The sequence below is a fragment of the Plodia interpunctella genome, chromosome 27, assembly GCF_027563975.2.
Source record: "Plodia interpunctella isolate USDA-ARS_2022_Savannah chromosome 27, ilPloInte3.2, whole genome shotgun sequence".
Lineage (NCBI taxonomy): Eukaryota > Metazoa > Arthropoda > Insecta > Lepidoptera > Pyralidae > Plodia > Plodia interpunctella.
Window position 1 is genome coordinate 4680258 of NC_071320.1, and position 16259 is coordinate 4696516.

Here is a 16259-nt window from a genome sequence, read left to right on the forward strand (position 1 = left end):
CTACAAACTACTAGCATATCGGAACGACCACTGCTGAGTGGAAATGCCGAAAGAAACTCATTCAAACAGTTTTGGTACCTATATGCCAAAAGGGCTTATTTTTTAAATATAAATTTATGTATATCTTTTTATAATATAATCGTGCGCGCCATCTGTTAAAAAATGAAGCATGAGTTCGTTAATTGTTAAAATCGTTAATGTTAATTGTTAATTCGTTAATTGTTATTGTTCAAAACGTTATCGAAAGATGACGTCGTTTATTGGGATGTGCGCGTGCGTTTCTTAAGTTCACTTCGCTGGACTCCTAAAGCTCCTGAAGTATTTTTTTTACATCAATAAGTGCTGTATATTATCCTGAATTTGAATTTAAACTCACCTATATTTTTCTCCCCGGAGCCCTTCTCACCCTGTATAGCTGTTAATGTGACATCAAATATTTCACCATATCCCGGCAACCTCGTCTCGGCAGCGGTGATGACTGATGCTTCAGGCCTGTACCGGGAGCCGTGGGGTTTGAAGTCTGTGTCGTCAAGGACGATGCCGGGACGAGGCCGATACGGTTGGTACGGGATACCGTGGGACGCTGTGAAATGTGAAATAATATTGGATGATTCGATTAAAATTGTAGTGAGAAATAAACATGTTTTTAACCTATTTTTAACTCGTAAATGGTTATCACTAGTCAAAACTTGTTCTGTCTCTCTCATCTTCGCGTGTTGCATTCGGAGCTGTGACGCCCTAAGCCCAGAGTTAGCGTAAAAAAATTGCCATTGAATTTAGAAGATTTGGCTATGAGTTTAACAACCGGTCGTCTGCCTGAGGTCAACCCTTTTTGGGAATAGTCTGTTAAGGCTTTTAGTCGCCTCGTACATCCACGGTAGGATATAGAGTGGTCCTATTCCAGGACGGAACCACAAGCGGCAAAACTTATTCTGTATATGGCTCAAACATTTGTCGTGTCTAATTCACGGAATTAGTAGGTACTCCGTCGAAGTACTTACTAAATCCATGGTCTAATTTCAATCATCTCGTGTCAATCATAAGGATAGGTTCCGCAAAAATTATAAACGTCAATTAAATATCTCAAATAAAATACTGATAATTACATCTTAACCAAAATTTACATACAAATTTAGCACGACTCGATTTGTGATTATAAAACGATAACGTCTAATTCTTGTCATTTCACTTTCGGGAAAAGACTGACAGATAGACAAAATTGCAAGAGTTCTTGAGCATCAAGTCTCTCATAATATTAGAGAGCTGAAATTTGAACACAAATTTGTAAAATCTCTAAAACAACATGACGAGTATCTTTTTAAAAATGTAAATAATACAATTTTACTTACATGGCAATGGTCGAGAGTTGATCGATGTCGTCGAAATTTCACTCGATGTAGCGGACACATTGACGACTGGAGCGTGTGATATCAACCCTTCAGTTGGTGTTGGAATAGCAATGGATGGAGAAACTGACGCTTTGTTCTCAGTTATAGACGATTCAATGATAGATTCTGTAGTCGTCTCGTTTCTGGTCTTGTTCTGTTGCTTATCTTCGACGATTTTGTATTTGTCTTTATTAAATTTGTCCTTTTCTAATGTATCTTTCTTTTTCTCTTTGTCTGTTTTGACTGGCTTTTCTGTTTTAGCTTTTTCTGTAGTCGAAGAGGTAGTTGTTGCTTTTTCAGTCGTAGTAGTTTTAGGCTTAGGTTTCTCTGTTATTCTTTCAGTGGTTGCCTTTGGTTTTTCTGTCCGTTTTTGTGTTGTCGTTGTCAGTTTTTCTGTTGTCGTTGTTTGCTTTTGCGTTGTAGTTGTTTGTTTTTCTGTGGTTGTTTTTTCTGTAGATGATGTGCTTGTTTCAGTCGTTAACGTAGAAGTATTAGTATCGGCTACTGTTGTAATTTTATCTTCTTGTGTTTCTGGATCTGTATCTTCCTCGTGGTGAATATTATTTTCAGAGTTTTCATTCTCATTAACTGCAACTTCTTCCTCTGGCCTTTTGTCTTCTTCGGGAAGATCTAGAGGTAAAGGTAAGGTAGGCTTGTACATAGGAGGGACAGGATTAGGCCTTTTCATAGGAGGCCTTGGTCTAGGCTTTTGCCACGGAGGCATAGGCCTGTAAATTCCTGGTCTATGATTAAGAGGTGGGACAATTTGTTCAGGCAAATTGACACCTTGATGTGGTGGTCTATCGAAAGGATATGGAGGTGGAGTCCTAGTAGGATGATAAGCGTGAGGAGGTGGAGTAACTTTCTCAAATTCAGGCAAAGGCGGTACATCAGATATTCTTGGTGGACCTCGATTGTTGATTCTAGATGCCATAGGTCTACCTGGCCTTCCGTTCAACAATTGCGAGTTGGCCTGAACGTTGACGTTTCCATTCAACAATTTGACAATACCAGTGATGATGTTCTGTATTTCTGTGTTCTGTCGTCCCTGTTCTCTATAATTTGCTGTCGCAAATATCGGCTGCACTGCAGTAGGCGTGATCCTGGGCCCCGGTATCGGCAATGCGCGACCTATCGGGACCCTTCTCACTTCCCCCGGAAACCTGAATTCCAATCTATCTCCAAAGCCATCTGATGACATAACAATATCATCGTTACTCCTCAAATAATCCATAGTTCTTGTCGGACGAATTTCGTAATATTTCCTCTTGTTGTGCAACTCTAATTCGTTGTCAATTTCATTGTTAGACGTAGGTATTTCGTCCATGTTTATTGATCTAGATAGTCTTGCTTCTCTATTGAAATCAGCCGATCTCTCGACTCTTATATGGTTTTCAGTTTCTTCATCATCGATTATATCTTCTGGTACAAAATCTTCTATGCCTTTGATTTTGGCACTAGGTTCTATGGTAAAGGCTAGGTTTTCTGTCCGACTCGTCTGCAGGACTAGGTCTGGTGAAAGAAGATCTGATGATGATTTTGGTGACAACTGTGATATCGTGTACATTTCCTCGTAACCTGAAACGGGAAAATTGAAGTATTGATAAATGAACATTTTCAATTAATTTATTACATATTGTAAAGGAATAATTTATACACACATTAACTGAAATTACCTAAATTTGAACTTTCGAATGTTAATTTTTGTGATTTATTCTTTTACGTTGACGCCGCCGATCTTCGAGACGTTATTAATGCATCGTCTGAATTCGGCGGCATTATGGAGCTGGCGTAAAACGAAAAATGCATTCTTTCGACACATGACTGATCCGCGGAGCGTAGCGCAACCAATTATATCAAAGACTATAGTCATAATAACAACCATACTAAATAGCAAGGAAATCGAAAGCTGCTTGTCGTGAGTTGGCGAAAGTCATTCCGATAAGACGGGCGGCGGCGGTTCGGTGTGTTTGTCTGTCGCGAATTCAATGCTGTAAGTATGTCAATACTATGTAAATACAAATGGCTCAGGATAGAGACATTTTTAAGACAAAAGGGGAAGCCTCTGCCCAGCAGTGGGACACATAATACAGGCTATTAAAAATATACATATTAATATTAGATTTTGTCACTGATTCGCCCGTGCGCACCACCATTAGTTTTAATCAATTTATTTAATTACCAGATGCTGCCCGGGGCTTCGCCCCCTTGCAAATATAGCCTATAGCAATCTTGGATAATGTACCTTTCTAATGATGAAAGAATTTTTGAAATCGATTCGGTAGTTTCAAAGATTACCCGCATCAAACATACAAACTCACAAAACGGTTACCGCATTATAATTATTTTATTTTATTTATAACCAAAATCTACAAAGTTATCTGTGCGAAATACTACACTTCTTCATAGTCGTGTTCCCTCATGACTGAGGGTCGTAGTCATTACGTGGAATGAAACACAACAACTTTCTTCACAATATTAATGGAGTGGTTTCCCAATGCCTTTTCCATTTCACACACATACTATAATCAAGTTTCCTGACGATGTTTCCCTTCACCGGAAGCAAGTGGTGGTCGATGAAAACTACTATACATGAGTCAGATTGGTATACAAACTCATGTGGCACGAGTAGGATTCAAACCTAGGATCTTTGTTCAGTCCTATCCTGCTACTAATTATAAATGCGAAAGATTGTGAGGATGTGTGCATGTATGTGTGTATGTTTGTTACTCTTTCACACTAAATCTGCTGGACGGATTTTGATGAAATTTGGTACACGGGTAGAATACACATGGAATAACACATGGATACTTTTTATCCCAAAATTCTCATGGGAGCCAAGCCCCGGGGCGCAGCTAGTCATCTATATAGTTTTCTAGTTCTTTCTGACGACCTCGGTGGCGCAGTGGTAAAGTGCTTGCCTCTGAACCGAGAGGTCCCGGGTTCGACCCCCGGTGGGATCGTGATGGAAAATGATCTTTTTCTGATTGGCCCGGGTCTTGGATGTTTATCTATATATGTATTTGTTATAGTATCGTTGAGTTAGTATCCGAACAAGTCTCGAACTTTGGGGCTAGCTCAATCTGTGTGATTTGTCCTAATATATTTATTTCCCTTCTTCTTCAAACCCTTGTTTCTCACGTTCACGAGATCAGCTCAATACAGCCACACCTACAGTTCCACCCAACAGGTTTGGGCCCCGCGATGTAGGTCTGTCCGTTATCTTGTTACTACGGAACGCGTGGGTATTTTTGTAATTGCTCTTTGATTATAATAGAAAGGTTTAAGATTGACTTTGTAATTCCCATTTTATCATAAACGGTTTAATGTATACGAATATTCTCAAATGCGAAAGTTTGTGATGATGTACGACATATTGTGTGTATGTTTGTTTTCTCTCACGCAAAATCTACTGGACAGATTGTTATGAAATCTGGTACACGACTAGAATATTACCTGAAATAACACAAAGGGTACTTTTTATCACGAAATTCCCTCGGGAGCGAAGCCCTGGGGCGCAGCTAGTAATATATATGTTTAAAATGTTCTTATAAACCCCCGACGCAAAAAGAGAGGTGTATAACACCCCTCCCCTCACAGTTTGACCGCTAAGAGTGTCTGTGGCACCGTAGCTAATCAACGGGTTTAATTTGATAGCTAATTTTTATGCAGTGGTTCTTAGATGTATCTGATCAAAGTCGGTTCAGCCGTTGAAAAGTTGTAGCAAAATGAGAATATTGAAAGTCGGGGTTTTTTAATTTGTCTAACAAATAAACTTGTTTTCGTAAAGATATCGGTTCGTTTCCAGTGAAATCAAATCGTGATGTCTATTGGAGCTTCGATCCCGTGGGAATTTCGTGATAAAAGTATCCTATATGTTATTGTAGGTAATATGATACCTAGGCTTGACGTCCCGGAAAATCCGGGACGTCGCGCTTCTGGGTCAAATATGGGGCCGTCCCGCCATGACACCTTGCGGGTCGCCTTTTGTCCCGGAAATCAGTGATCGTTAATATTATTATATATTTTTTTATTAATCAATAATATTAATAATCAAGCACCTACACGTTACGTCTTTCGTTCTAGCTGTACACATAGGTACTTACATTTGTATTGATTATTTTCTATTAAGTATATGATTAAAAAATATGTGTATAAATAGGTAGGTAGTTTTTTTTTTTGTATATGTGTTGGTTGTGTCCCGCGCTCAGGTCCCGCGTAATATACCAAAGTCCCGTATGTCGAGCTGGGAATTCCCTTTTTTCGAGTTGGCAAGCCTAATTCTACCCGTGTACCAAATTTCTGATATTAGTAGGAATGGAATTATTTATATTGTATGTATTGATTATTGTACGTATCGCATAGTTTTGTCTCAATAGCAATAAACTTGTTCTTAAAACACGACTCCGGCGGCATCACGTTTTGTTTATTTTCGTCTATTTATCATAAGACGGAGGTCCGTGAAGCGGAACGGACGAGGCGCGGTCATTTACCCGTGATTTTGGTGGTTCGACTGGGTATTATTTTATAATAGACCAAGACTCCGCCCGCGGTAAAATGTAGCCTATACCAATCTGCATTCTTCAAACTGTTTACAAACAAAATATCACTTCAATTCATTGCTCAGTTTTGACGTGAAATAAGAAGCATCAAAAAGGAAACACATTATCCTTACATAGGTACCTATTATGTCTCGTGTCTGTTCGCGATAAACTCAAAAACTACTGCACGAATTTTCATGCGGTTTTCACCAATAGATAGTGTTTCCTGAGGAAGGTTTACGGTTATGCTACGGGCCGGGTCGTGAGGTTCCCTCTATTATGGTTGAGCTACGCGATGGCTGTCCCATGCGTCAACTCGTGAACGGGTGCTGCCAGAGGGTCTGGTCATCTCGTTTCTCATATATTTTCATGTAAGTTAATTGTGTTTCACATCGATATATATATATATATATATATGTTTCACATAGATATATATATATATATATATATATATATATATATATATATATATATATATATATTATAAAAAAAAAACATTGTAAGAAACAATAATGGTAAGCCGATCTGGCATGATAGGGACCACCACTATTCAAATAAGTTTCTTTCGGCATTTCTTCTCAGCAGTGGTCGAGCGAAATGCCAGTAGTTTGTAGCTTGTGAGAAATAACTATAAATATAAAAATTGACGAGAAAAAGTGCCTGTGAAGGTCTAATTTCTGAATAAATGATTTTAATTTGAATTTGATGATTCTACAGAGTTTCGACATTTCTTCTCAGCAATGGTCATTCCGAAATGACACTAGTCTGTAGTTTTTTGAGAAATCATTACCATCAATCAGTACATAATCGCAGTTAGTATGAAAAAAAGTCGTTTCCCGCTGTCTGTCTGTCTGTCCCTATATATGCGTAGATCTTCTAAACTACGCAGCTGATTACTTTTGCTGTTGTTTGTTGATAAATGTTATTATATATTGAAAGATTTTTTAATGATAGATTTAGATAAAAAAATTGTTAATTTTATTTATTCGATTTTGTTTTGTGGGATGATAGCATGCTCTCCATTTAAATTTGCATCCCCGTGGACGGTGAAACATGTAGGATTAAGATTTTCTTTTAACACCACATTGTAAAAAAATGTAAACTCATTTTTTTTGCAAATAAATAATCTTTGTCTTTGATGCGTGTTTTTAAAATAGATACCTAATGTGATCTTGATCTTTATACCTTAGGAAGGTTAATTAGAATATTTATTATGGTTTTACCAGAGCGAATCCTAGCCGCTAATAATCAATTAATTAATAGGTAGGTATTATACAGATAAATCACACTAATACCAATCAAACCTGGGACCTTACGGATCACAGGGGCGGCGCTTTAAACAATAGCTTCCCACCCACCACAGCTTCAGAAGAATTCTGAGTTCCCAGAAATAGGAGACACCATTGCAATGCATTGATAACGTTTTATAACGAAGACCGTTCTGAAATGGTGACATAACTGAACAATACAGACAGACAGATAGACTTTCACCGCCACGCTTGTTGGTTCCGATTCAGATCTGTTCTCGACATCTGAATCGTCTTGACGATTGAGGTAACATGTGTACCGATTTGAATAATAGATTTGTTGATTGTCAACCCACACGAATCCAGTCTTATTACCTCATGGCTGAGGGTCGTGGTCATTACGTGAAATGAAACGCACACAACTTGGCACTATTTATGGTGGTTCGCCATTGCCTTCTCTATTTCACATACAAGTTAATAATCGCAACCAGTGTGCAGGTTTCCTCACGATGATCCCCTTTACCGGAAACAAGTTGTGGCATATGAAAACTATTATACATGAATTAAATTGGTATACAAACTCATGTGGAACAAGGATTTGAACCTGAGACCTTTCGATCCACAGGCGGGCGCCACCACCATCACATTTTCATCAATTTTTTTGTACATACCTAACCCGTATTGTATGAATGGAGTAGGTAACTATTAACTATTCAACCAGTCATTCAATAAAACAAAGATTCATTATAATTAATACCAACAAAATATGGGTACAGGGCCATCAACTATTACGCAATGATTCAAATGCAGGGCAGTTCAGTTTGGGAATCTAAAATGAATCGCGTTATTTGGCACCACCAATTTATCTTAACAAAGTCTCATTTCAATCGTAAGGAGTGATAGAAATTCTTTAAAAAAGTAAAAATTGTCTCTGAATCGTAAACCCCAGTGACAGCAGCCAAATGTAAGAAAGAGATAAGGCTATACGATCTCTATATATTTTATCTCGTTTCAAGAGTTGCGTTCCGATATCAAATTCTTAACATTTTGAGCAAACAATATGTATTTTTTTGTGTACTTAAAATTAAAATGTATATTATTATCTTTGTCTTAGTTACATAACTAAAGTAAATACAAAACACATTAAAATAAAATATTTCAATTACAATAAATGCAATATAATCTAGACTAACAAATTTGTCGATCATAATCATAACACTAAACACAAATTTCGGAGCATAAAAATTGTACCACGATGGAGTTTCGGTGGCAAAACTAGGAACTATCAATAACCGATAGACCATGTCATTGTTTTCAGCGACAGTAGCGCCACGTCAATCAGAAATAGTAACTTTTTTTTAATCGCGAATTTTGACAGATACGCGATCCAGTTTACGTTCTCAATGCACATCATCATGGTACCGAATTGTATGCAAAATGAGTGAATGAAATCGAAACGGCGTATTGTTTTGGTAACTACCTATGATCTACCTGATCTACCTGATCGTTATGTCAACTTGATGGTACGAATTAGTGATGCAGATCAGTTTAGGTTCTGAACTAGATCGCATTCAGAGATGATGGTAAGCCCCCAGGTCTACCACTTTTATAAGTTACACCGATGTACCTGCGCAGAAGTGTAATTTTTGTACGGCGCGAAAATATTTTAGCTAATCAGAGCGCGCCATGTTTACCCGCGAACAGAGCTGTCCGCTATTGGCTGACGCGTACGCGCCATGTCTGGAGTCCGCGCCGTCGCGTCGTACGCACGAATCATTGATTTTTTTTGGATTTTAAGACTTATGTCCTAGTAATATGGTCGTTATTTTATTGAGTTTGATTCGGCGGTAGGCGCTATTCTGCGCCGTCGAATATTGCCGATGTAACTTATAAACATGGTAGTACTGTACAGTCTGTCAAAAAAGTGATAGAAATAATTAAGAGCGCCCCCTGTTGGCTGGCAACAGTTTATCAGACAATCTTGACACTCTTCTTCGATTTCTTGGCAGACTGTAGCTGTTTAAATAAAAAAGAATACCACACAACAACTTTCTTGGCATTATTAATGGAGTGGTTTGCCATTGCCTTCTCTATTTAACACACAAGTTTGCAGGTTTCCTCACGATGTTTTCCTTCACCGGAATCTGGTGGTGGTGGTCGATGAAAACTACTATACATGAATCAGATTGGTATACAAACTCGTGTGGCACGAGTAGGATTGGAACCTGGGACCTTTCGATCCTAACACTCACCGTTGACAACATGCAGCAACACAACAAACAATATGGCCGCCCGGCGCCATTTTGGTCGCCATTTCACGACGTCCATCTTGTTAACACTAACACACGCTTTGGTCCATCCCATCGCGTCACATTGCGTCACTTCACTGTATGTTCACATTTGGATATCTGAAACAAGGGAGAATAAACTAAAGTATTTAATAACTTATATACCTATCCACTTTATTATACAACTAGTGGCCGGTCCCGGATTCGCTCGGTAAAAACCGTAATGAAATTATCTAAACCCTCCTGAATAATTAACTATCTATTTGTGAAAACCGTACAAAAATTGAGTTTATCGCGTTCATACAGACAGACGCGACAAGGAGACTTATTTTTATATACCTATCTATTATTTGAATGTAGTATCTACAAGTCAACACCGTAACGGACACAAATCGAGTCTGTGCTAATAAAATTGGCACGTAACCAAACACATGCGTATCCAATACATAATTAAATAACTGTATAATACAGCTTTGTGTACGCCTGCCTTGCCTGCGTCCTGAAGCTCATTGATGAGCCACACTTGTCGCCACACTAGCCTGGATCTGATGCGGTTTGAGCATAAAAATGACTGACGCGGTTAAGGCAATGCGTTTGGATAATTCAGCACAATTTGTGGTATTGACAATGACACAATTTTTGAGAAACTACTGTTTCTTGCATGTATAAGTTATCTATTACTTGTCCATTACACACGACAATCTTTCTAATATGTACTTGACTTGCATTCGGGGCTGTGACGTCAAGGAAATAAACTTTAAAATTTTGAAAAATCTTCAAAATTATATATGACAGGCGCCTGATCTCCAAGGAGGGATCATCATCGCATTTCCAAGGAGGGATCTCCTTGGAAATGCGATTGTTGCCCCCTACGACTGAATATCTTAGGGTAGAATATCTCAGCTATAGAATGAAAAAAATAGACAAGTACTTACTAGTACAAGAGTCAAATGAAAAAATACAAAAATAACTGATTAATTATCATATATATCAAAATCGGTGAATTTTCCAAGGTATCTGTACCTATCTTCGGAAAAATATCTTCAAAATATATTTTTTATGACTTTACGTGTAATTTAAAAAAGATCAAAACGAACATTAATCAGTTCGCAACACAACACAAATTGGTTCGTGATACCTATAGGATAGCGATGACTACCGTGCGAAGTGGAGACGATATACCTACCTATACGGAAAGCGGACCCTGTGCTCCGACGCTCAACGTCTGGAAGCAACCAAGAAACGCTCAAATGAGAGATAAATATGCGAATAGGTATATATTTAAGCTTGTCAGAAAGCCGTTCGAAGTCTATTCAGTTTAAACATAAAATTCCACACGGGTCAAAGACCTTATGAGTTTAAAAGATCTCTTCACCCAGTTTATACCAGTTTTGAGCAGAATGACAGTTATCATAACGATTTAGTAATTATGCTAACGAAATTAGTTATTAAATATTACGGTCTCATACGAATGGAGAGTATATATCACTACATACGCGAGCGAAGCCCGGACGGACCGCTAGTAATGATTTACAAGACGCAAAAGGGCCTTTAAAGGTCTGTTTTCAGATTTTTCTGATTAAACGACTTGGCTAATAGCCTCATGGTTAGTTAGTACATAGTTGCGGCCTCAGTCTTAAGCCTTATTTTTTTTATAACTGTCCTCGAAAGTCTATTTTGACGTTTCTTGTGTCACATAATTGCCGCCCTTTTGCACGTCACACACTTTTTTCTACTAAGCAATGTCGTGAACATATTTCTCTTTTAACTATGGTCGTGAAGCAAAATTTTGTATTTCCAGTCTCTTTCTAACGCGTCTCTCTGTCTGTTCGCGATAAACTCAAAAACGGATGTATTGATTTTCATGCGGTTTTCACCAATAGATAGTGTGATTCCAGAGGAAGGTTTAGGAGTATAATTTATTACGTTTTACACAGGCCGCTAGTTATCAAATAAAACACAAGTATTTACCAAGAAAACTGCAAGAATTTCATATGCCAACAACCAGAGTGTACTCTATGATAGAGGATTAGTTGCGAAACCAGGCTTTCCCTGGCGGATCTGACTATCCGTGACTCAGTAGGATGTGTCGCGAGTCGACGCAACTGTACAAGTTACGCAATTCGGTTGCCGTATGCGTCATTATGTGGCGTTTTGCAAGTTTATGAATGAGGTCGCGAACTCGCGAAATGCCTAGGTGTTTCTCAGAGCGTTTCGACCGCTGCGCTCGCGCTTTCATTACAATTTTTCAAATTTTAACAAAGACAATAATTAGTCTTACTGTCCCACTTTAAAATAATTATTCTGTACTGTGGTAATGTAAATCTTTTGATTGATTTTGGCAATGATTCGTTCCTCAAGAATATTGACGGATCGTAATGACAGCGCGGCCGCGGCCACAGCGGTCGAAATGAAACGCTTTGAGAACCACGAATAGGGGCTTTTGAAAATCGGATATATAGGTTTATTACCAAACAGACAAAAGACAATATCTTCTTCTTCATAGTCGTATTCCTCATGGCTGAGGGTCTTGGTCATTACGTTGGATGAAACGCACACAGCTTTCTTGGCACTTGGAGTGGTATGCCATTGCCTTCTCCATTTCACACACAATTTTATATACCATCAAAACCAGTGTGCAGGTTTCCTCACGGTGTTTCCCTTCATCGGAAGCAGATAGGGAGCCGTTATATGTATATGTTAAGTTCGGTCATTGAATGTATTAACAACTTTATTACATCACTTATTGACGTCAAAAAATTACAATTAAACCATGTAATTAGTAGGTACTCAGTACGAAGTACTTATTAAATCCATGCATAAAACTCTACCACCGACTTCCAAGCGCAGGTGAAGAAGAAGCAGCACAACAGCATTATTTGTCCAAATGCCTAGTCTTCCTTCTCATTCCTATGCGTACACACATACATCGTAACGTAACACGCTAACGGTGAGCGAATCTGGCCTACATTCTTACGCAGTGCAGTGGATAGTATTGCGACGCGAACCTGTTGAGTTCCACAATAGATATGTAGTGTAGTTATACCTCGTGTAGTGAGATAAGAATGAAAATTTAGTTTTCATTTTGAGTAGGTACCGCTCAGCGCACAGTGGCGCCACCATCATAGTTTTGTCAATTTCTTTTAAATAAAAGCAAATTTTAAAATCTAGCTTGGACAAATTATGCTATGCTATATAAAGAACTTAATTAATCCTCTCACCGCAATACTTAACAGGATTGATAATATTAGAAATGATTTATTGAAAAAGTAAAAGAACGCATTCTGAACTGCGCAGTGTTGTAAGAGGACAGAGACAAAGTTTTTTTTTTTTTAATTGTGTGGATTATAACTAATACAACAAACTGTGCTCCCAGCTCGAAGCATGGTGAATCTAAAATACATACCTACAAGAAATAGCGATAACAGGGATGTGCATGTGCAACACATTACAGTGATTTTTGGTTGCATATACGAGTATGTACGACGCACGTGAAATGGCCACGAAAGTGTTTGTTGGATTAATCCGACGTTCTTGGAGAAAGATTTAAAAAGTAATATAGTTTTCTATTTTACAATCTTCTTCATAGTCGTATTCATGGCTGAGGGTCGTGGTCATTACGTGGAATGAAACACACACAACAACTTTCTTGGCGTTATTAATGGAGTGGTTTGCCATTGCCTTCTCCATTTCACACACAAGTTTATAAGAATCAACCAGTGTGCAGGTGGACGATGAAAACTAGTATACATGAGTCAGATTGATATACAAACTCATGTGGCACGAGTAGGATTCGAACTTGGGACCTTTCGATCCACAGGCGGGCGTCTCTTCACACCACCACCGCTTCATTGTACAATATGTAGTCACAATTTACTGAAAGGACTTGAGTGGCCACCGTTTTCCGTAGTAGATCGTGGCAACTGTGTCCAATATAAAACTACAATACTTTTTAATGCAGTTCTTTATCTAGGTAAGCATAATTAGTCCGAACCAGATAATTAAAATTTGCCTCTGTTTAAAATAAATTGATAAACATATGACGGTGGCGCTACTCGTATGCATCATACAATTTTCTTTTTCAATTTCTTTTAATTAATTAGCGGAAACTGAACAAAATCAGAGCAGATTATCCTTACATATTATTATAAAACAAACTCCTCTACCGCGTCTGTCTGTCTGTTCGCGATAAACTCAAACAACAGCATGAATTTTCATGCGTTTTTCACCAAGTGATAGTGTGTTTCCTGAGAAAGGTTTGGGGTGGTTTGGGGTGAATTTCACGAGCGTTTTGAACGCCGCCGTGAATTTCATAAATTCTTTCACCATTATAAAGGTACATTATCCATGATTGCTATACGCTATATTTTATCACAAATTCCCACGGGAACGAAGCCCCGGGCAACATCTAGTGTAATGTATATTCTATGTAATTGTTGCTAGTTCAATTTAATGACCGACCTAGGCGTTTGATTGAATGCCGGCGTTTAATGAACGGGCTAGCCTGCCAATTAAACTGCGACAGATATAAAAAATTATTACATTAGTACATATGACCTAGTTTCGAATACTTTTTGGAATTCAAACCGATTTCACTTTTCAAAAAACAATGCGGGCGTAACGAAATCAGTACATAAAGTTATTTTTGTAACGTTTAAAGTTATGTTTACTAGCAATTAACCGCGGATATGCCCGCATCAATTCATGAAGCCAATCATTCGGCATTTCTTCTCAGTACCAAAATGCTTGTAGTACCTATGTAACTTGGGTAAATATTATTTAATTTAGAATATGACGTGAAGTGCCTGTGAAGGCCTAATTTCTGAATAAGTGATTTGTTTTTGTTCTCCACTACCCTTCCATCACCATACACAATATCACAATAAGAGTTTATCGCCGAACAAACAGACAGACGCGGCAGTAAACTGCTTTATAATATGCAAGGATTATAAGTCTTAATTAATAGATACCTAAGTTAGATATTTACCTGAATTTACTGTTACATATGTTTACCTTCTAAGTTTATACCCTCAAACTTATCAGCTTGTTTTATTGCTATCTTTATTCTACAGTGTAAGTACACTCCTATAGTTTATTATTGTATTGTCTTTAACCTTAGTAATAAGTAATGATTTGCTTAATTTTGTTTTTATTAATATAATGGCTTTGTAACATTGTGGTATCAAACCCATGCAGATGTGAGAGCACTGGTGTACTGTGACACAGGCTCGCCTATATCAGGCACCAGTCTCCCGCACGCTGCAGCACACATTACTTCTTTTATTAGTCTCAATGTTATGTTCATTAGCGTTTTGGAGAAAATAAAGCACTTTCTTTACTTTTCTTTTACTTTTACTTTACCTGACTAGGTACCAATTAGTAAACTTTATATTGTTTTGGTTTTGGACATGTCCTTATACTTGTTCTTTTTCGTTAATCAATGCTTATACCGTACTAGCGGCTCGTCCCGGCTTCGCACGAGAAAAACCATAATAAAAAAAGTTGCCTATGTCACTTCTGAAGGTTTCGCTTATCTCTACGCCGAATTTCATCAAAATCGGCCTAGTACTTTTTGAGATTATCCATTACAAATAAAACACTAATCTTTTCTCTTTATAATATTAGTATCGACTAAGCATACATTTAGAAAGGGACGCGCGCGTGTGTGTACTAAGATGACACAGAGACTATTACAGAGACTACAGATATATATATATATATATATATATATATATATATATATATATATATATATATATATTGTTTTCACTGGCATAATGACAATCTGGTGTCCAGAACTTATCACAAAGATGTTTTGTTACCACCAGGAAGAAATAATAACAATTCATGCGAGTGCCGGCTATAATATTATTCAAACCTGACTCGTATATGGACAATTACGGAAATGATTAATGATTTCCTTCCTAATTTTCCGGCTTCCTATGCCGACACGTCATAGCTATCTTTCCGTAAAAAAAAAACCTTTTTAACCTTATCCTTACCTTACATATACTAGTGATCCGCTCCGGATTTGCACGGGTGCGATATTATACATGCCTATTATCTTAATCCTAACTAATATTATAAATGCGAAAGTAAGTCGTTTGTTACCTCTTCACGCTCTATCTACTCGACCAAATCTTCTTTTAATTTTGCATACATGTAGTTTGAAGTACGGAGAAGGACATACGGCACCTTTCATCGTGGAAAAATAACTGTTCCCGTGGGAAATTCACGCGGGCGAAGCACCGGGCAAAAGCCAGTATACATATAAAACTTACACTTGAAACCCTGTTTCTATTAAAATATTCACGGATATAGGTACACTAATGACCTTGTATGTAGTAAAAGAACCCCGTTCAAACAAGGGCTACTTTTTTTCAAAAAATCAACCCCCGAATAATGGGGGGCGAAAGTTTGTGTAAAAATCGTCTGTTCCGCTTTTGCAGATAAATTCACGCGGGCGAAGACGCGGGCAAGAGCTAACTAGTGTATTGATAATTATATTATTGTTCACATCGATATATATTTATATATTTTATAAGCACTCGGATCACAATCATAACCTGTTTTGATATAATTTTGACTATGTACATTATGTGTACTTTTATATATTATTAGAAAAAAAAAAATTAAGAAACAATAATGGTAAACCCTTCTGGCATGATAGGGACCACCACTGTTCAAATGAGTTTCTTTCGGCATTTCTTCTCAGCAGTGGTCGTTCCGAAATGCCAGTAGTTTGTAGCTTGTGAGAAATAACTATAAAAATTGACGAGAAAAAGTGCCTGTGAA

At 37.8% G+C, this 16259-nt stretch overlaps 1 protein-coding gene across 1 annotated transcript in view; it reads right to left on the reverse strand.

Annotated features, from left to right (window-relative positions):
- pwn (pawn) overlaps window positions 1-16259 on the reverse strand; it is a 38551-nt gene that overhangs the window by 18788 nt on the left and 3504 nt on the right. Inside the window, exons 2-4 of the mRNA XM_053765268.2 lie at window positions 9429-9584; window positions 1350-2966; window positions 377-583 (exon numbers count right to left, since the gene is read on the reverse strand). Coding sequence (XP_053621243.1) covers window positions 377-583; window positions 1350-2966; window positions 9429-9540 — 1936 coding nt within the window. The 5' untranslated portion in view covers window positions 9541-9584. The remainder of the gene's footprint in view (window positions 1-376; window positions 584-1349; window positions 2967-9428; window positions 9585-16259) is intronic.